Source organism: Fonsecaea nubica (assembly GCF_001646965.1).
Source record: "Fonsecaea nubica strain CBS 269.64 chromosome Unknown Scaff23, whole genome shotgun sequence".
NCBI lineage: Eukaryota > Fungi > Ascomycota > Eurotiomycetes > Chaetothyriales > Herpotrichiellaceae > Fonsecaea > Fonsecaea nubica.
Window position 1 is genome coordinate 84,072 of NW_019173696.1, and position 20,398 is coordinate 104,469.

The 20,398-nt window shown below is 52.6% G+C and overlaps 9 protein-coding genes across 9 annotated transcripts; 2 read left to right on the forward strand and 7 right to left on the reverse strand.

Annotated features, from left to right (window-relative positions):
• Window positions 1-164: 164 nt before the first annotated feature.
• Window positions 165-1,249, forward strand: AYO20_04406 (hypothetical protein; the record flags this gene model as incomplete). The annotated part of the gene is made up of 2 exons (XM_022642702.1): window positions 165-185; window positions 356-1,249. The coding sequence occupies 2 exons, from the start codon at window positions 165-167 to the stop codon at window positions 1,247-1,249; spliced, it is 915 nt and encodes a 304-aa protein (XP_022501260.1).
• A 923-nt stretch (window positions 1,250-2,172) lies between these two features.
• Window positions 2,173-2,703, reverse strand: AYO20_04407 (hypothetical protein; the record flags this gene model as incomplete). Its single annotated transcript, XM_022642703.1, has 2 exons — window positions 2,173-2,640; window positions 2,689-2,703. 2 exons carry the CDS (start codon window positions 2,701-2,703, stop codon window positions 2,173-2,175), a joined length of 483 nt encoding a protein of 160 aa, XP_022501261.1.
• Window positions 2,704-3,832: 1,129 nt separating this feature from the next.
• Window positions 3,833-4,912, reverse strand: AYO20_04408 (hypothetical protein; the record flags this gene model as incomplete). The annotated part of the gene is made up of 2 exons (XM_022642704.1): window positions 3,833-4,694; window positions 4,749-4,912. 2 exons carry the CDS (start codon window positions 4,910-4,912, stop codon window positions 3,833-3,835), a joined length of 1,026 nt encoding a protein of 341 aa, XP_022501262.1.
• Window positions 4,913-5,368: 456 nt separating this feature from the next.
• Window positions 5,369-6,784, forward strand: AYO20_04409 (hypothetical protein; the record flags this gene model as incomplete). The annotated part of the gene is made up of 1 exon (XM_022642705.1): window positions 5,369-6,784. The coding sequence occupies one exon, from the start codon at window positions 5,369-5,371 to the stop codon at window positions 6,782-6,784; it is 1,416 nt and encodes a 471-aa protein (XP_022501263.1).
• Window positions 6,785-7,717: 933 nt separating this feature from the next.
• AYO20_04410 (hypothetical protein) lies at window positions 7,718-9,788 on the reverse strand (the record flags this gene model as incomplete). Its single annotated transcript, XM_022642706.1, has 3 exons — window positions 7,718-9,181; window positions 9,249-9,350; window positions 9,420-9,788. The coding sequence occupies 3 exons, from the start codon at window positions 9,786-9,788 to the stop codon at window positions 7,718-7,720; spliced, it is 1,935 nt and encodes a 644-aa protein (XP_022501264.1).
• An 882-nt stretch (window positions 9,789-10,670) lies between these two features.
• AYO20_04411 (hypothetical protein) lies at window positions 10,671-11,522 on the reverse strand (the record flags this gene model as incomplete). The annotated part of the gene is made up of 1 exon (XM_022642707.1): window positions 10,671-11,522. One exon carries the CDS (start codon window positions 11,520-11,522, stop codon window positions 10,671-10,673), a length of 852 nt encoding a protein of 283 aa, XP_022501265.1.
• Window positions 11,523-12,107: 585 nt separating this feature from the next.
• AYO20_04412 (hypothetical protein) lies at window positions 12,108-13,058 on the reverse strand (the record flags this gene model as incomplete). Its single annotated transcript, XM_022642708.1, has 1 exon — window positions 12,108-13,058. The coding sequence occupies one exon, from the start codon at window positions 13,056-13,058 to the stop codon at window positions 12,108-12,110; it is 951 nt and encodes a 316-aa protein (XP_022501266.1).
• A 1,174-nt stretch (window positions 13,059-14,232) lies between these two features.
• On the reverse strand, window positions 14,233-16,734 carry AYO20_04413 (hypothetical protein; the record flags this gene model as incomplete). The annotated part of the gene is made up of 1 exon (XM_022642709.1): window positions 14,233-16,734. The coding sequence occupies one exon, from the start codon at window positions 16,732-16,734 to the stop codon at window positions 14,233-14,235; it is 2,502 nt and encodes an 833-aa protein (XP_022501267.1).
• Window positions 16,735-19,282: 2,548 nt separating this feature from the next.
• AYO20_04414 (lactam utilization protein lamB) lies at window positions 19,283-20,150 on the reverse strand (the record flags this gene model as incomplete). The annotated part of the gene is made up of 3 exons (XM_022642710.1): window positions 19,283-19,824; window positions 19,874-20,045; window positions 20,094-20,150. 3 exons carry the CDS (start codon window positions 20,148-20,150, stop codon window positions 19,283-19,285), a joined length of 771 nt encoding a protein of 256 aa, XP_022501268.1.
• Window positions 20,151-20,398: the final 248 nt, after the last annotated feature.

The window sequence follows — 20,398 nt, forward strand, 5'->3', positions numbered from 1 at the left end:
AACAATTGATACCAGCCACAATCCCGTAGGAGCATCTACTGTACCACTTCCAAATTCTCAGGGTCCGAGTCCAGCGTCCGAACAAACTTTCAAGCCGTGTTCTATTATTACATCATAAGACGGCTTATAGAGATCAAAAGGCGACTTTGAGTATATGATGGAAAATGCGCAAGGCGACCACCAAGGTAAGTCGGAGGAGTCATAACCGTGACTGTCCTGCGTTGGCACCAGTTGCGCCTGTTCCGATTCTCCAATCCGGTCGAGTCACAAGAGAGTCTAGCATATTTAATATTCGCCCACATTTTCGCTTGTTGTATGTATGCCTCATAATCCATTCATCTTCTCCCCTACGCAGTTCATCCGCATTTTCGTGATTGTCAACATCACGACCTACATCACCACCAAAGCGTACCTCGACTCCCGAGCGTCTTCGACCCCTCCACCCCGCGGCGAGGGGGACTACTACAACACCAACACCACCGCTAACCCCACCAGCCCCCGGAAACCTTTCGGACAGGCAGCAGCAGCAGCAGCAACAGAAACAACAAGAGCAGAAGTAGAAGCAGCAATGGCGCCAAAAGGAAAAGGCGAAAACACCAAGAAAGTCGCGGGGAACGCGCGCAAGGCCGAAGCGGCAGCGCAGAAGCAAGCAGCCGCCAACGCATCTGCGGCCGCCCGCGAAGAGGAGAAATGGCAACAAGGAGCCAAGGACACGTCGAAGAAGCAGGCCGCCGCGGTAAAGGCAGCCGAACAAGCGGCGAAGAAGGCGGAGCGGGAGGCAATGCTCGCAGAAGAAGAGAAGGGCATGAGAGACAAACCCAAGGGCGCGAACAAGAAGACGGCCGAGAAGAAGAGCCGCGGCACGCTGGACCTGGCGCAGCTCGACGACGACAGCGGCGCCGGCGGGAAGGAGAGGGCGCTCAACGCGTCCGGCATCGACAACGCGCTCGACGCCCTGTCCCTGACGACGAGCTCCCCCCACGACATGAAGCTGGACAGGCACCCGGAGCGGCGGTTCCCGGCCGCGTACAAGGCGTACGAGGAGCGGCGGCTGCCCGAGATCGACAAGGAGCGCCCCGGCCTGCGCCGCAACCAGAAGATCGAGCTCATCAAGAAGGAGTTTGAAAAGTCGGACGAGAACCCCTTCAACCAGTCCGGCAATATCCGGTACGACGCCAGCAAGGAGGAACTGGCCGAAGTGAGGAAGAAGGTCAGAGAGGGCGTGGAGAATCGGTTGGGCGAGAAGTGAAAAATCCAACCCCTTCCAAAAAAAGACCAGAAGTTCACCCCCAACCGGAGAGGGAGAGGGACAGGGAATGGGCTCTGGAATACACAACCCATCTCGGCCTCCCTCTGCGACCAGACCGGGCAGTGTGGGTTTGTGTTCATCATCATACCATGGACAACGAGGCACGGTACTCCTTTCTATCAACAAGATTTATGCCCGCTATCGTTTTTAAGTGGGAAACCCCTACAAGCAAGACGAGTCCCTGTCATTTCTCCCGGCGGTGCGGTGCGGTGTGTGGTGTGTTGCCTCTGGGGAGCAGTTGCTGGCTACATGACATACTACGAGAACACGATTAATTGATGTGGCATTGGTGGGCTGCAACATGGATACGGGTCAAAGCAGCGTGAATCAGTGAAGACTTTGTGAGGGTGGGTTGCATGATCCTCCTTGTCCTTGTCTTCGTCTTCGTCGTTACTCTCTTCTCCTCCTCATTTTTACGATATATGCGTATTTGGTGAATAGGGGAACCAAGCATAGCGGGATATACCTTACGAACATTAGACTTGTTGCGATAGAGGAACAGAGCGAAATCATTCTATACTGCTCCCTAGTATGGACTAACCAGTCTAATACCATGTACCCACAGCAAAGAGTCAGAGGAGAGACCCATCAGGAGCCTCGTACATAACAGAACCATCCTATTGCGCTCACACATCACTTTGTCCAACGCCCAACAGGGAGTTCGCTCCCATACTGACAACCTCTAAATTTTACTCTACTCCGCTCCACTCCGTTGAATGCATCCATTTCGAAGGCAAGACCTGAAAGCCTCGTCGCGAGAACCCTCCTTGCCGTCGATCTATCCGAATGCCAACCTTCAATCTTCACCCTTCACCCTTCAGCCTTGCGAGACGAGAGAAGACAAGACACGACACGATGGAAATCTAGGGTAAATCCCCCTCACACGCGACAAAATCATCACCACTGGCGCCCGTATGCGTAATGACACCCGCGTAGTCACCATCGTCATTGAAAATGACACGATCCGGCCCCGGCGACCCGCCATTGTACACCTTGAACGTGTCGAGGATGGGGAACTCAAAGTACGGCGCGCTGACAGAAAAGTCGAAGCCTTCAAAGTTGTTGTACTGGTGCGGGTAGTCGTCGGAGCCCTCGGTCTGGCCGGCCTGGTGGAGCGAGAAGCCCTTGGCCACGGCGGCGTCGATGGTCGACTGGAAGTAGCACACGCCGCCGCAGGTCTCGGCGCAGGATTGTTGTTGGCGTTTCGTCGGGGCAGCGTGGAATTCGCGCGGCCAGAAGGACGGGGTCACGGGCTGTTTGCTGGGCGTGAGGCCAGGTGGGAGAGCGAGGACAACGGGAGTCAGAGCGACGAGGAGAAGGCTGGCTAGCGCCTGGGAGTATATTAGAAGCTGGGACGAGACACCAATCTGTTATCGAACCTTGGGGAGCTGCATCGTTCTGTCTGCGTGCTGTCAGAGTGTGGGCTTGAGGGATACGATCAAGAGATGTCTGAGACCGTGATGTGCAGTAGCAATAGGATAGCGAGGCGATGAGGTAGCTCTATGTCTTCTTCCAATAGTCCTTCTCGTAGTCCTCGATCATGTCTCGTCAACGACGATTGCGCGTACCCTTAAATAGTATTCAAGACCGGCACCGAACCTTCATGGGATCCGACGCCAGAGTTCGACGTGCAGATTTTGTAACACAAACAAGAGTCCACATGATCCTTCAACAATCATTTCCACCGCTTCAAGCTGAAATGGAAAACATGTTTGTCCCAGCATGCGATATGCTTAACAAGAGTGGGTGTCCAACCTCGGCCGACCAGGATGCCAACAGGGAACGATCAACCACGGAGAGGCTGTAGCCCTGCTCTGCTTGAAGCAGGTACCCGCTGCACTCGAAACGGAGAACATCAGTGGTCAATCCGGGACCTTTCCCCAGACCGGCGGCTGCATAAGATGCCAGGAGTCAGGGATGAGGCTCTCAGGGACGCGGAGTGTAAACAAGCAAAGTGAAGGAATCGCCCTAGGGACAAGGGTGGCCGAGATAAGGTTTTGCTGCCGGCACCTATCAAGGCGTAGATGTTGAGCACGAAAGCAAAAAGAAAAGTTGAAGAGACGTCGAGGATCGACAAACATCCATGACTTCGGAAGGTCTTGGCACTCCGATTGGTTGGAGACGTTGGCGAAGAGCGAGGAAAAGAGATTAGATGCTCGGGACTAAACTGCAAAGGCAATCCTTTGTTCTCCATCTTCTCATTCCGTCCAGCGTCTGCCGAACGACAGGTCGAGACTCGGTTGAAGGCCTTGTTCGAATTGCAAGATGTAACATGAGTCGGCGATGAACCTTGATTCCGGGTCAGATCAGCCATGATGCATAAGAGTTTCAGATTGGGTATCTGTCATATCCACTTCGAACTGATGTTGATGACTGTAGGGAGAGGCGTCATGCTTTGTTCTGTTTCACTCGTAGGAAGAATATTCTGTTAGCCATTCCTGAAGGTGGCGCCTGTCGTGAAACCCAATCCAATGAGACCCTCGTTTTCGAGCACACAGTTTGCAGCGTAATACGCGTCTCTAATCAAGGACGCATGACTGTTCGCACATCCCAGACACAGAGAAGCTCGTCCCAACCACAACTGGCAGCCCATCCTTCACTCCCGAATAAACACCAGTCGACCCCGGTCACGAACTCGGTATGACGACCCATCGTACCGAGCTCTCTGGCGGGACCTCCCTGCTCCCCTCCGTCCGTCCAGACACGACAGGTCATATCATAGCTGGCACTGAGTAGTAGATCCGGGAGGTGTGGACTCCATGCAACTTTCCGCACCGCGTAGCCGTGTCCCTGTAACAAGTGAAGCGGGCCCTTGGGCTGCCGGATATCAAATGTTCGAATGATGCGGTCAACCCCGGCCGTGGCAACGACTGGGCTGCGGTATTTATTCCAATCGTGAGTGAGTGCTTCAGCAGGTGGGAAGGTCGGTTGGATCTTCCCGACTCCAGCGTCCGCTGACAAGGGTGGCGCATGAATAGGGATTTGTAACACGAGATGGTTACTAGCACTGGCCGGGGTTCTCAAATCCCACACCCGTAGATGGCTGTCGGAGCATACCGCGCTCAACATCCCATCAGTATGAGGACTCCATTGGACGCTGTACGTGCAGGAATGGGTCGGTAGTGTTAGCAGGCTCTGCTGCCGTTCGGGGCTCCATATCTTGACACTTCCGTCCCAGGATGACGAGGCAAAGGTTGCCTTGGAAGTGAGATTCCAACTGCACGAAAAGGCTTCCCGCGAATGTTCTTCGAATTTTGCAATGGGAAATTCCGGAGCGAGGGAGGTATCATAGAGTCGCAGTGCGCCATCGCCAGATGCAGTGAGAAGATGGGAGCTATGGGCTTCGGAGTGCGTTACATCGTAGAGGGCATCTTGTGTAGGGTAGCTGATGAACCGATTAGCACAAATATTCCTCTTTCATCGAGTCAGAACTCAGTACACTTTCAAAGGCACGATGCCGTGAGTTGTCAGCTCCAGCGCATACAGCCGTCCATTTCCGACGAGACCATAATTTGCTGCTGCTGCAACAGCTATGCGATTATCAAAGAAGGGAGAATATTTGACTGCGTAGCCTTGGAAGCCTTGTGTGCGGTATTCTAGCATGACTGATAATGAATGTCTGGTGTCGGAGGTGAACCGTCACTCATCATGCCCAGCTTGTCACTGCATGTGTCGAACGCAAGACCAGGTTCGCATCTAGCCCCAGGTCTGTTGAGGGAGATTGAGGTAACGTTTGACGGGCGGCTTGTGAATGACCGGGTCGAGTAAAAATGTGAGGCTCGAAGTCTGTGAAAGTGAATGCTTGCCATGATTCTCTGCGGTGGTGATGGTGAACCTTGGCTGCGGGCCGAGGTTTCTCCCCGCCATTATTCCCGTTGCTATTGCCTTCGTCATTTCACGCCCACGCGACCAGCGCGTATTGGAGTTTACTAAGAGTTTCATTTCTTGGGGCGACGTTGGCGACTTACTTTCTGCAGGCTGCGCTTTGCAACACATACTTCAAGAGTCGCCTCGTGTCTCAAATTCATATGATGGCCCCCAGTCGAGGACACATCGAACATGGACCCGTTCACTTTGCGAAAGCGACGTCGTGTGTCGCCGCTGCGGAGCGAGTCTCCCACCAGAGCCGATGCCAGACCTCCGATCGACGAGGACGAAGAGTCAACCGACGTCAAACTGGCAATTCTGTCATCCCTGCACCCACACAGGTCTCAGGATGACTTACTGGAAATCCTGCTCGGCTGTGACGGCTCGGTAGATGCTGCCATCAAGGCGCTCTCGACTGTCAAGCAGCATGCCTCTCCGCCATCCAAGCGTCGAATGACTGGGGCCAGTATGCAGACTGGTCTCCCGTATGCGTTAGAGAACAAGAGCCCATCAAAATCAACATCGCAGCAACCGCTGACCAGAAAGGGCAAAACTCTTCACCTTTACACGCCGCACGATATCGCTAACCACACACCTTGTTCCATAATCCACAATTTCCTTCCCTCCCGCCTTGCAAACGCCCTTCTAGAAGAGCTCCTTGCTGAAGTCCCCAGCTATGACTCTATTCAGTTCAAAATCTTTGACAATGTGGTCAAGTCCCCGCACACAGCTTGTTTCTACGTCGACAGCCTGGCAGATGTGGAGCGACAAAGGAGCGAATATTACTACAATGGCAATGATCTCGGAGATATCAGGGAGATTCTACCTGTCATGAAGCAAGTCAGCGGTCTGGTTTGTGACGCTGTGAACAGGGAGATTGCCACTCGGATTCGTGATTTTTACCCGGAAGGGAAAAAATTGAAATACCAATCACCCCAAGTATGGAAACCCAACGCCGCCTTTGTCAATTGTTATGATGGTGGCGCACAACATGTGGGCTACCATTCTGATCAACTCTCCTATCTTGGGCCTCGGGCCATCATCGGGAGCTTGAGTCTCGGGGTTGCGAGAGAGTTCCGCGTTCGACGGATGGTGCCCAAGGACGATCCTGACGAAACCGACAAATCTGAAGGCACCTCTACCACTGCAGCAGACAAGTCAGGCCAAATCGCAATTCATCTCCCCCACAACTCTCTCCTTGTGATGCATGCTGAGATGCAGGAGGAGTGGAAACACAGCATCGCACCCGCCCCTACTGTCACTCCCCATCCCATCGCTGGTAACAAGCGCATCAACATCACCTATAGGTGGTACCGAGAAGAATTTCGCCCCAAACACACCCCAAAGTGTAGATGCGGAACCCCTTGTGTATTGAAAACGGTGCAGAAACAGCGGGCTAACCGGGGTAGGTATATGTGGATGTGTCAGGTTGGGAATAGGCCAGGTGGCGGCGAGGGATGCGGGTGGTTCGAATGGGCGAGATTTACAGATGACGGGGTCCCCGTGAGCTGGAAGGACGGCACGATAGAAGAAAAGAGTCCACCGGAGGGGGTTGAGACACAAAGGAAGGAAGACAATGAGGCTGGCACAGAGGTCACTGAAACCTGAACCGTGGAGAAGAGCCACAGGCGTCGATCAGAGATCCATTTGATGGATGCCATTCTGGACTGAGTATGCCGGCCGCAAATGGATCTCCGCAGACATCTGCGCCAGACAAAAACATACATGAACAAGCCGCCACACCACCGCGATATCTGGCCTCCCGTACTGACCACGAGCAACCCCACCAGAAAGGCAGGAGATGAGAGAAGTGCTTTTCCCAAAAACAAGAAAAGGGACCAGAGAATGAGATGAGAGAATGAGACAAATGAGACAATCAAAAGATACGATACGACTGGATTTTGTATCCCTCCCGAGACCCCGTTATATTCTGTCCCTGATATATGCATATCCCCTTCCCATAATCCGGTTCTATTTCTCGATTCGAGTCCCCTGGAGTAGTGTACTCAAGTATACGTTTCGCATTTTTACTCATATCCATATATACACACAAACGTCCCTCCCTGCCTCCATTCCTATATCCCTCCATCTATCCCTCCATCTCCAGAGCGTCACTAGCGGCGCCGGCGCCTCACTTGCACTCGGGGTGAGCGACGACTCTATGTATGTGGATGCTGACTGGCATTGCTGAGCAAGGCATTGCGTGCATCATTCGCAAAACAATCCATCTGTCCCACGCTGCCCGAAAACTACACGACCTACAGGCGATCGTTACCAGCTACAATGTCACGCAAGAAAGAAATGGAAACAGGACATATTGAATGTAGAATTGATTAGCCCTCATAGCCAGGGCGGCCCCCAAACTCCCGTCTCGTAGAGGCTCTCGGCCTCGTCACTCAGCCCGGAGGCCTCCCTCATATGCTGCCACACGAGGGCAGCCTCGTCCATGCTATGAACACTCTCCTCGTCCTCGCCCTTTGCACCATCAACGCCATCACCGCCAACACCGCCGCCCGCGCCAACGCCACACCCCGTGGCATCCTATTCCACGCGCCCCTCGGCGCCAGGGCCAGCACCACCAGACTTCCTCGGCGAGAACCTCTTCGCCACCGTTGCCACACGGCGGCGAAGGGTATCTCGGGGTGTTGAAGTCTGCGGAGACGCAAACTCCAACACCTGGACTTGTCGGTAATAGGTCTCTAGGACCGCAAGGTCCCAGGTCACCGATTCGGAAACGACATGGCCCAACGCATGTCGGAAGTCGTAGATGAGTGCCAGCGCCTCGGCGCCACCCAACTCCAGATGGTGCTGTTGCTCTGATCGCTCGACCGAGAGCAGCTTGACAGTGTTGACCCCTGGATCCAGGGCATGAACAATGGAGCTTGCGAGCACTCCGGCTTCAATGGCGTCCATGGACGAGGCGGAAGCGAGCGAGCCAACGTGGCAGACGGCACGAGTCTCCAAAGTCGTATCGTCCGGCAGAAATGCATGGCGATACTTGATCACTGCCTCGACAGAGACTGATTCGCCTCTCTTGCCGTCCATCTTAAGGCTTGCCAGGAATTGGTCGATCAATGAAAGGGATGATGTTGCTCGAGTGTCTGATCGCAGGGAGCTGGAGAGTCTGGACCTCAGGGTGTTCTCTTTTGCGCCGAGCTTGAGCAAAACACTCCAGCGGTCTTTGTGACACAGCTTGTGAATCTTTTCAACCCCGACCTCAAAGAGCTTGCTGGCAGGACCATTGACATTGGTCTGGATACGAAGATCAATCAAGGAACCTTCGTTATTCTCCATGAGGAGATAAGACCGGTCTTGAGTTTGGAGGCCACGCCCTTGCGTCTCGATGTTGTTCTGTTTGACGGCGGTAAGGTCGAATGTGACATATGTGGCCATGGTTGATTTTGCACCTGTTTCCAAGACATTGAATGCAAAAGTCTCGACTTTTAGTGCCGCGATGGCTGGCAATGGGGCAATTCGAATGTTGCGTGCAGGCGGTGGATGCCGTAGAGGATTGCGATGGTAGCTCCCTCCAAAGTTGCCGTAGTTATCGCGAAAATGACCGACATCTGACTGAGGCAGGATATGATCATGATCGATGGGGGTATCAACAGACTCTTGAGTGTGAATTGCGCTGGCAAGAGTGGGAGGTGGAGCGGACGGTACTGTCTCCCCGTTGACTAGTGGCCCATGTTGGTAAGAAGGAGTCCGGAAAGACGGTGTTTCAAAAGCCTCGTCTGCGAGAGCGTCACGGAGACGTAAGATGTCTTGAAAGGCGGGTGCTTGAACAGCATGGGCGGTGACGTGATTATTCAGTGCCATAGCTTGTCTCTCTGCGTCAGTTGCGAAGCCATTCATGTAGACCCCGTTGGGAAGATTTGACGCCATGGTTGATGAGATTGTCTGTCCGACGGCGTATGGCTGCCTCTTCGCTGGATCGTGATGGGCCTTTCTTGAGTGTCTTGAGGAATGATCGGTGGAGAAAGATGCAAAGCTGTACAATGAGGACTGTTAAGATATGATCAGTTTGGAGTTTCAGACGATGACGAGACTTAGACTCCTGTCGGCCACATACCTCGTCTTCCACGTCTATGGGAAATCGCCTGTGAACTGTTTGTGGATGGATGAGATGACGGTAAGTTGGCTTGGAGACAGAAGAGCAAGTCTGTGAAGAAGTCTATGGTAGTTTAGCCCAGGAAATCCTTTGTGAAGAGGTCACAACGCCTGAGGAAAAGTGCTTGCTTACCTTGATGTCCTTTTGGGAGCTCAGCCTCTTCTTCTTGAGCGCTCGAGAGGAAGATTTGCGGGTAGTGAAGGTTGAGAAGGAGACGCAGCTGCGTGAAGGTAGACTGTCGTCCAGGTCCAAATTCAGATCGGGTGCGACAGACCAACTTTGGTCTTGGCTGGACTCGGACTGAGGACAGGAGTTGCTGGTACTGGCTTTCCTCCTGGCCCATATCGAAGACAGTGAAGCCGAAAGTGACCTCAGTGAGAACTTCGCAGCCTTTTCATCGTCAAACTGTGATAAGCCATCCACATCCTCTGCTTTCTCCTGCGACTCCGGATTTCTCACTCTCAGAACCCTTGGGGTCGCGTCGATATCTTCTCTGTCCATGATGGTCACAGAGTCCCAAAACTTCAAGGCCGCCGATGGCTAAATAAGATGCCACCTTCTCCTGTCTTTGCTCACTGGCTCTGGTGCTACCAACAAGCAGCGCTGTCGCCAAAACCCGTCCTCTTTCTCGCACACACTCATTCACAAACAACACACGAACACTCCGTGCAGCGGAGCCCAACATCCGTTGATCAACCAGTTGCTATTTTTATATACATTAAGGTTTCTCCTCGGGGCGAGGAGCGTTGTGAAATCACAGAGCCCTTGTCTTCTCGATTTGCCAGATATTCAGGCAGTAGTTGACGTATTGGGCGGAGTGATTCGAAGGAGACGGACGAGGAACCAGCGTTGGCCTCGACACAAGTTAGGGAGCTGGAGTTTCGCAGTTCGGTGCAGGTGTGTGTGACACTCAGCACCTGGCAGGCTCCGGATCTGCCAATATGCCGAAGAGCGAGGAAGTTTCGAGGTCAAAGAGCAATGTAACAATTCCGTGGATGAGTATGCCGAACACCGTGCCGTTTGGGGTGACAATTTCGTCGTTCTTCAGTGCATCAGTCATATGAGGAAGCCATACACGTTATACTTCATGTGGCCTGTGATGCAAAACCAAAGCAGCAACCATACGGAGTATCAGTGCAGGATAACCAGTATGGGAGAGAAGCAAGGTATGAGGCCGCGGATGAGTGAAATGTTGGGTTCATGCTTGTGTTGGAACGGTAAGAGCGTCCGCAGGCTCTTGTGTCTTCCGGTCGCAGTTTGAGAAGGCGCTATCAATGATAGCTGGTGCAGGAACTCGGCGATCGCAAGGCTCGACTGGCAAGGGATTCAGGCGACCCGGATCACTTTCTCATTGGCTCCTTCAACGTTTGCGGCATCTCCTCATTAGGTCGGCGTGACAGAGGCAGAGGCTGATATTTCGTCTTTGACCTTATCCAAAAGCTCATCGCTCAACTTGGAGAAACGGATTTGTCGATCAGCCGCAGCCAGGATTCTTTGGTGGGGGTCCGTGCTTGCGGTGTCCATCGCCGCAGGCCCAGCTCGAGTACCAGCAGTGCTACCAAACAGGGTTGCTTCACTTATGCTGGCTTCGATACCGTTCCTCACTCGTGACTCCCAGACACCGTCCCACTTCCATTCTCCGGGATTTTTAGGCGATGATGGAGCGGTATCTTTGCCTTCGGTTGCAGGCGTCGGGGGCTCGACAGGCCGCTCCACTCGTCCACGGTGTGCGCGCCATGCGTGCCACGCACTGGGGTCTCCAACAGTTTCCAGAGGGAGTCTGTCCAGCAACCCTTCGTCTTCAAAAGCATCTTGTACGTGTTGAAGCAAGTTCAAAATGATCAAGCCACGATTTTGAGGTCGTGGATCAATCTGAAGACTCTCGGAGGCAGCCTTTCCGTCAGAAGTCGAACTGCGATGAACCAAAGAATGTGAGTCTCCCTGCTTGGTCGCATTTAAAGAGCTGCCTTCTGACGCAGGGCTTGTTGTGAACCACTGAGGAAATCCATAGCGCAAACTGAATGTTCCTGGGGGCAGGCGGTCTCCATCTGAGGCGCTGACAGTGCCTGATGCATCAAGACTACTGGCACTAAAGGTGTATGTAGTCAAAGGCACGATCAGAGGATGGAAGATATCGGTCGAAAAGGTGATGAGGGGAGGCAGATCGGGATAGGTGTCTGGAAAAGAGATCTGGAAGCGAAGAATCGCTCCTGCGTACGGTCCTAAGCTCTTCATGTCAGCTTCCAAGAAGTCTTCTGATGATGCTACTCCAAATGCGAAATGCGTGGAAAGACTGGTGGTACCTACCTTTGCGGACGAAGATGACAGCGGCCCAGACACAAGGGTCGCCAGGAGTAAGTGAAACATAAAGCCCGTCTGGACAATGTCCTCTCAGAGCAGAGCTTGGAGAAGTGTCAGTCCATGTGCTCAGCGTCTCAGTGACTCACTCACAAGTCCAACACAAGTTGTTGTCTTCGAAAGGAAGGAAGCAAAGAATGAAGGGACATTGTTGTGAAAGAGGAAATGCGAGTTGGAGATTTGAGTTGGAAATGGCGGAGACAAACTCCTCCATCGTGCCCCACGCCGAGACCCAAAGGACCCTCAAGCCCTATCGGCGCGGTTGGAGAGGGAGCCTCACCAGCCGCGCCCTGTGTGGTGTGTTGGTCGCCGATGAGTATGGCACCTGGATTGCAGGGCGTCAAGCGGAAGATGTGAGAGAAACAAAGATACCATCACCGCCTATACTTGACAAGATGAAGAATGTGAGTGTCTTAACAATTCTAGAGTGTTCAGGTCTATGCATAACATCAAAGCATATCATCAGCTGGGATAATTGGTAACGGGCGCTTTTCTTCGATTTCGAGCCACAGCATCGATGCCATCATTCACGCCACCAACAATCCCTTCCAGGAACCACGTTCCAAAATCCACACAAGCCCCTCCTACCCGTCCCTCCTTGAAACGAGCAATCGCCTGGTGCAACTCTACACCACGCTCACCAAGAGCCGAAGTCAGGTCAAGACCATTGGCGAGTACTCGCTCGGTGACCTGATGTTCGCGCTCAAACTGGAGAAGTCGATTGAGAAGGGTCATGATAATCGGCAGAACCAGCAGCAATCCAGCGACAAACCAGCATACAGCATGTGCAACACCTTGACGCAGGATGTTGGGCTGTCGTTGGGAACGGTAGTCTGTGATATTTTCTTCTTGGGTGAAGAGTTGAGGTGCCATGCTAGCCCGCAGAGTCTGAATTTCGAGCAATGTCAGATCTGAGGGAAGGGCCATGTGCATATACCGCAACGCATCTATGTGCATGCTCCGCAGCGCAACCGGGTCTCCTCCTTGTTCTGCTTGGGTTTTGGCGTTGACCCATAGCCTGACCCCAGTGAGTGCAACATCCCAGTCTACACCCGATCTTGCCTCCAAGGGTGGGAGCATTCTCAAAGCCAGATCTTGTGGAGGTACGCCTCCTTCCGGGCTGTCTGCTCTGATCATGGGTGTCGGAGCTCCACTGGAGTTGCTGGTCGATGCGACCTCATAGTCCTTCTCTTTGGTGGACTCGACACAGGAAAAGTTGTATGCTCTCCTACGGACACTTGCGCCATGAAGGACAACCGTCCTTGCGGTATGCCGAAGGGAGGTCAAAACAGGTATCTTCGAACGGACCATGGAGGGAATCATGGTGTAGATGGTCGATCTGGAGAATTGTTCGCAATGTACCTGCTCTTGCTTAGACACCTTCGCATCAGGTCGAGGGACAACGCCTGCCATTCTGAGCGCTAATGTTCAGGGGATGGGGGAACTGTTCCTCGGGACTATTCGTTTAGGGAAGTCAAGGAGGATCGTGAGAGGTAAGTAGGGTTTCTTTCTGTCCGCAGGTCCTGGTTGGAAGCTGAATTCCGGGGTACGAAGCGCTCATATGAAGGCGCAATCTCAGGAAGTTAGTGCAGCATGGAGATGATGTGAGCGAATGTTGTGAGGTCCTCGACGATGGCATGTGGGCATTTCACATGCACATAATCCGATGATGCACGACATTATCCCGCATACTCGAGGCGAAAGCCAAGGACGAACTTGGAAAAGGGGACTAGATAGCACGCAGGCAGGTGGGCTGTATGTGAGGATGAGAGGATAAGATTTGTTCTTTAGGTGGTTAGTAGCTCCTTTTGTGGTTTTGTTGAGCCTGCACGAGCTGGGGCCTTGCTGGGGGTGGATGGCCAGACCAGATACGCGGAACAAGGAGAGAGAAAAAAATTCATATTAGATTTCTGACATGTGAAGATAACCGGCGGTTGAGGGTTTAAGCCTCTTTGCCTCTGTCGGAGCATGGCCAAGTCATGCCTGTGCCCGTACCCTGTGCCCGTTATCTCGGTCTACTTGGTGATAACTTATCAACCCTCTCTTCCTCTTCTGTGTGCCTAGAGGTGGTCACTTCCAAGAAACTACTCCCAGCACGTACGTACATGAGATTGATTTCATGCAGGACTGGATTCACTCTCACCCTTGCTCCTGATCGAAGAACGAGTGAGTGAGTGGTGTGTTCGGAAGCGGAATCTCTTTTTTCCCGACAAGGCCGAAAGCCGACCAAGGCGTTGCCAGCCAGCCTTGACAGACGCAGGGCGCGCGTGCGAAAGCAGGAGAGTGTGACAAGATCAAAAGAGCCCGTTCTCATTAAAATGTTATTTGATTACTTTTTAATTCTGCTCATCGTAGTAGCTGGTGACTGATCTGTGGGCCGATGGCGCCATGTTCTTCTTATTTTGCCTGGATTGAGCCCTGCGCCCTCCGCATGACAGTTGAGTGAGTGCTACATCTCACGGACCAATGTCGCCGTCTTCTGTCTGTCCCTTATAGTGTTGAAATACTCTCCAATATCCACCCTTCCAATCTATTCCTTGCCTTCCTCTGACTCTCACTTTCACTCTCTCTTTGTGTATTTCACAAGTCAGTTAAACCCTGCGACGTACCCAGACAGCTGATTTAGGTCTCGACTGTTCATGAATTGACCATTGCTGCCGGGCTGTGGTGTCTGTTGCTGATGAGGCGCCTTTGGGTTCATGTCCATGCCCATGCCCATCTGGGGATTCAGTCCGTATGAGCCGAACAAAGAGTCAGCCTGCATACTCGATGAGAACGGCGTTGAAGGCGCCAACGAGACGCCTATTCCCCCTCCCTGACTGTTGTCGAGCCCCAAGTCGAAGTTCAAATCGTCGACCATTCCGAGATCGAGGTTGCTAAAGTCGATGCTGTCAAAGTCAAGCTCCATACCGTTGTCAAATGTTCCTGCCGTGGTCGAGTTGGGGACACTCCCACAGTCAGGTGTCATGGCTGGGAAAGAGTTGGTATCAGTGCTCAGTGTCCTGCGTTGATGTTGAGCAGTCGGAGGCTTCGACTTCAGCCCGCCCTTGATCACGTACGGAGCGAGTATAGGCACTTCGGCCAGCGTGTGGGTCGGTATCATTGCGTCTGTGACGTTCCCAATACCCTGTTGATACTTGAAAGTGTCGAGCCACTGCTGATTGTCCGCACAGGTCCAGTTCCAAGGATCGTTGTCCTCGTAAATGATCATGCGAGCTTGATCCTGCAGCTCCTTATCTGAGGGAAGGCGGCCTGCCACTCTTTGTTGCGATACAAATTTGCTCAATTCCTGCTCCAGTCTTCCCCAGCAATTAGAATCTCGAGTCATTTGATCAGGTTCCGTACTTTCGGCAGAAGTGCCGTTGGTCAACCCTCCGTCGGTATTGGCGGACGGCGTTGCCGTCAACCTGGCGACATATGGGTCCATCGTCGTCCTCTCGTGGCCGATGAGGTAAGGTGGGATGGCGTTCTCGACCAGTCTTTCAACAAATGGCTCAAACCCCCATCCACCGCTCCAGTTGTTCATGTCCGAACCATTCCGGAAATGAGCAGCGAGATGATCCGCTCGTTGTTGCCAAGTGGTGAACTTGGACGGACAGAAGCCGCAAGAGGACTTGATCTCGTTGGTGGTGCTCTTCCAGGTATCCATGTGAGATTGGACTTTCGCATTGTGCATCAATTTCAGATGCTGGCTGAGGTGGTCCTTCCGATAAAAGGTGCGTTCTTGCAATGTCTTCTCTTGGCATGCGGTGAAATTGTGCGACTCCAAGTGATCCGTAGATGGGTTGGCCTCGCGGCAGAAGACGCAAAGTACCATTCCGGTCAGCGCATCGGTCATTGTTCCACCATTAGGACAACATGTCCACCGCTCCAGAGCAAGATGGAGAGACTTTTCATGCCTCTGCCAGTCATACTTGGCGGGAAAAGAATCTGTACAGAATGTGCATTGGAATATCCTCGCAGCCCTGGATTTAGCCTGTTGCGCAGCTGTTCGTTGAGCCACGGGAGCCCGCCTACGCCTGCGTCGATCTTGGGACGATGCAAAAGATCCTTTCGACCGATTCGACCGAGAGGAGGCAAAGGTAAGATCGGAATTGCTGGATTCCCTGGTTCCAAAACTGCTCACCGACGGCGCACGGAACATGGAAAAGGACGAATCGTCTTCGCTCGACGCCCTCTTCGAGCTTGGCCTGGAGCCATGAATACTGGGCAGAGATGGATTGCGAACTGGTAGGGGGGTGGAAGTGACGGCTCGAGCAATGGCGGTCATGGATGCAGGTTCGTGTTCAGGTGGTGAAGCCTTCCATCTGTCTAGGGGGTTGAGATCTGCAATGTCCGGGTTGTCAACCCTGTGAGGGATATCAATTGCCCCCAACATGGGTGAGGATGGACCAGATTCGGCAGGCCTGACCTTGCCTCGTCGTCGCGCATTGGCTAGCCAATTGGAGATCTGGCTTCTTTTGAGGCCGGTGACTTGCTTGAGCTCGTCCTTTTCTCGCTCGTTGGGATACGGATGATCAGCATGTTCAGCAAGCCACTGCTTCAGTATCTTGACAGCATCACGCGGAAACCGAGCACCAGTCTTCCGGCCGCGGCCTTCTTCCATTGACTTCATGGCCCTCCTCCGTTCAGTCAACGACCCTTCTATGATTTGCTGGTCTTCGGCGATTCCCGTTAAAGTATTAACAAAGCCCTTGGGGATTTTTGGATGGACAAAGCTGCACTCTCGATACAGAGAGATACAACAGGTGCAGCCTGCGACCAGTGCGCCTCGTGTAGCCAAGAAGCAATCGAGACCCATTCTCGCGCAAAGATCACACGGCTCTTTGGCACGAAACATTGGGTATTCTGCAGTGATGTCCGAAGGATGTGGGATGGCCTCAATTTCGACATTGTTGATTAGTTTGAGTTTCACAATTTTGATGGCCGCCGGTCGACTTGTTGGGAGTGCTGCCGATTTGTCGAAAAAGAGCGACTCATAGCAGTCAGTGGCGTCCGCCTCACATGCCTCACCTGTGATTGACGAACAATCGTCAAGGTCCAAGGCGGGGATTGCGTGAGAGGCGTCGTCAAAATCGAAGTACTCCATGCTTTACGTCGGCGGTCCTCGAGACTGGGGACGAGGAACAAGGACTTACAATGGGATACCAATGGAAGGAGTGATGGAAGGATGAGAAGACGTCCAGAAGGTACTTTTTGTGAGATCCTCAGCCTTCTCCTCGGAGCAGAACAGGAATCTCCGAAGATCGGTGGATAGGGTGTATGACTCCTCAGGCAGGCCTGGAGTTGAAAGTCAACGGCACCAACGGGTGGTGTCAGAGCCTTGGCTCTCTGCACGCCCTTCCCACGACATTTGGACATGGGCATTCTCGCCTTTGCGCCTCTTTGCGGAAGTTGGTTCCCACAAGGCCATCGAGCATTGGTTGTGGTGGGCATTTGGTGGGTGATGGTGGACATGTCCGAGTACGCTAAGTATCGCGGCGTCGTCGTAGGTGGCTGCTTATGCCGGCGCAGGTCACCTTCTGGAAGCCCTCCGATTCTCTCCCGCAGCCAATTGCCGCCCCGCTCACCCGTCATCTCAGTTGATAGTCGCTTGTGGCGGGGTATCGTTTGCGTTTGTGCTGGGGGGTGGACTGTTGGAACGTCGTATTGGCCCTGGCGTACCGGAAAATAAGGCTCAGCGGCGTTATTAATGACTTGCTCGACCCTGGTAGGCCTGGCCACCATCAAGTGCATGCTGACAAACTCGGACGTACTTGTTCTCGTCGTGGTACAGTTGATCTCAGAGCCTGTCCCATTCAGCAGGGATTTACTGACTGGGGAAAGCAGCCGGGGGGGAGAGGGAAAACCTGGAGCACTCACCACATGCGTCTCCGACATTCGGAACCAAGGATTGAACATATTGCCAAAGAAGGCGCCTGGATAGGCATCGAGAGTGCTGTCTTGTAACGATGGTGGGATAGAAAGGCTGCTCAGTAGGTCAGATATGGGTGGTCGTTCAGGATCTACACGGCTCAACCGATCCAGCGAGCTGTTGGTCTCTCCACTCCATAGAAGGCTTCGAGGCGAATCGATCTGTCTTCAGTAAGGTGTCCTGGGTGTCTGCTGTTGTCATCCTGGAACAGACTATCTCTCATGGCAGTCTTTCTGTATTCTGTCTTTTGCATCTCAACGATCATTCTGGCCTTGCAGCATGCTGTAACAGCATGCTGTACAGCAGTTTAGGGAGGTTGGCCTCATCACCACTAGCACCACAATCATGCTTGATCTTCGGGCTGAAGCGCCAGTGGTATTTTCCGCACAGCATGCGAATATTTCAACCTAGCCGCCCCTACCTGGTTGTGTAGAATCCTCCGTCTTTCACTTTCGACCCCCTGGAGCGATGACCCTTGGGATCGCAGTCGCACGTGTTCTTCAGAATCATTGAATGGCAGGATGGATGACTAGTTGGCATCGGAGTGTTGTACGAGGTATACGACACCGAAGCATGGGCATCTGATGGGAGGGGGCTGCCGTCGTGGGCAGGCGAACGAACTCATGGACCAGGAAGAGGGACGGAATGAGCAACGAGCAGCCTGATCAATTCAGGCTTCAATGGCCGTCGTTGATGGTCTTTATTCAAGACAACGGCCGAATGAAAGGAAGGAAGCACTAAGAAACATGGCATGGAGGTTTGGTTTGATATTGGCGTTGGTGTTGAATGGTGAAATTGTCGTTGTCTCTGAGCCATTGAGCCTACGGAAGACAGCAAGGGCTGATGATAGGAATAGAGCTCCCTCCCCCACCACTACTAGACTGCAAAGCATTCCCGTACCTACAGAGATCCAGCGGCCCTCTTCTACCATAATGCATTGAGTCTTCTGACACAACTCTTGAAATGGGGATTCGAACAAATTGCAGCTTGTGTTGGTGTTTGCGACGAAAGCCTATCAAAAAGAAAGTGTGACAACACTGCGATCCCAAAATTTGACACGACCCTCTTAATTTTGTTCGAAAAACATAAAATAGAAAAAATGACGGAAAAGAAAACACGAAAAAAATAAATTCGAAATTCCGCAGCGGGGAATTGAACCCCGGGCTTGTCGGATTTCACATCCTTGGAGGATGCGTGAGAGCGACAGATGTTACCATTACACCACTGCGGATGATTTGTGGTAATTGTTGGAGAGAAAGGAGTAATAATAATATATGAACGTGATTTTTGCGCGGGGGCTGAATTGTGCGGAGTACTAACCAGAACAGCTTAGCGTGGAGTGAAAAATGGACCACCCAAGTCGCTCTCCATCACCACTGAATACTCTCAGGCCTATGCTGTCTTCTATAAATACCTAGGTCAGTGGATCAGACAGATGAATACCCTGTGCTTTGGTTCCTTCTGTTCCTAGATCGTCGAGACCGGGGGTTTGGTCCGTGGGCTACCTTTGTAAGTAATCTCCAGTTCGTCCTCTGAACTTCCTCGGCACCTTGGTGGCTTTTGCTCCTTCATTCGAAACTAACAATGAACTGAACTACTGAATGAGTGTGTACTCTCTGGCTCTGAGACCACTCGCTAATAGTGGTAGGAGATGAACCAGATTGGCACGAAAGAGTCCAGAATACCCGAGGTATAAATCTTATTCGTGACTTGTGGCCATCATTCATATCCTTCCATGTTCCTTGTTGAACTCATCAATCACTTCCTTTGTGGTCTTAATTATTCCAAGGCACCCGGGAGAGTCCGAATGACAACATATGGATATCGGATAGTCCTTGACTGGCAACTGAACAACACTGCCATCTGTGGCCGTCACGGATTGCGAATTGAGCTGTTGACTAACATGTTTCCTGACATCTTCGAGATTCCAGGGCTTCTTCTTCCTGTCAATGACAAGCATGCCATCGTTGCTGTATTTCACATCTCCATACATTTCCGCCCAAAAGGTGATCCCGAGATCGTTGGCCGCCTTCTCCATGTTCGTCCCTGCAAGACCGAAGACCGGGACTCCTTTGGGAACTCCTTGCATAACGGCTTTGGCAACCTCATAATCACGGCACATCATTCCGTACAGAATGCCGTGGGGTTTGACATGATGTAGGGGCACGCCTTCCTGGTCAAGGAAACCCTTCAATGCACCAACTTGGTACACAGTGATAGCCGTCAGCTCCTCGGGAGACATTTTGATCTCGCGTCGACCGAAACCTACATGGCGTTAGAGGCGGGTTATACTCAACAGGTTTCGGCCGCTTACCTTGTATATCAGGAAGCCCGGGGTGTGCCCCGACTTTGATATTGTGCTTCTTACAGTTCCGCACAGTCTCCTGCATTATCAGTGGATCTCCCGCATGAAAGCCACATGCGACATTTGCGTGGTCAATCAACGGCAGCAACTCCAGATCTGGACCGCAGACATAATTGCCGTACTGTGCCAGCGATCAGAAATGGCCCACGGCTTGAAGTAACACACTTACCCCTTCACCCAGATCGACATTCAGCAAGGCTTTGTGTTTGATTGGTGGAGGCGCCATCTTCTACGGCGAGACACTTTTTGATGAAAAGGGAAAAATGTGTAACTCTTGGGCAACCACGCGTCGTGTCTTACATTATCTTCATTCTCCGGAGCTATGGAAGTAACACTCCACGGCCTTCACTTGGCCCATCTTGCCCATCCAATCCTACGTCACTAATGATGGCGGAGAAGAACGACTTGCGGAGGCAACGATGAACTCTCAAGCCCCTCATCGATATTTTTGGGGAATCCTTGCACATCAGGCCA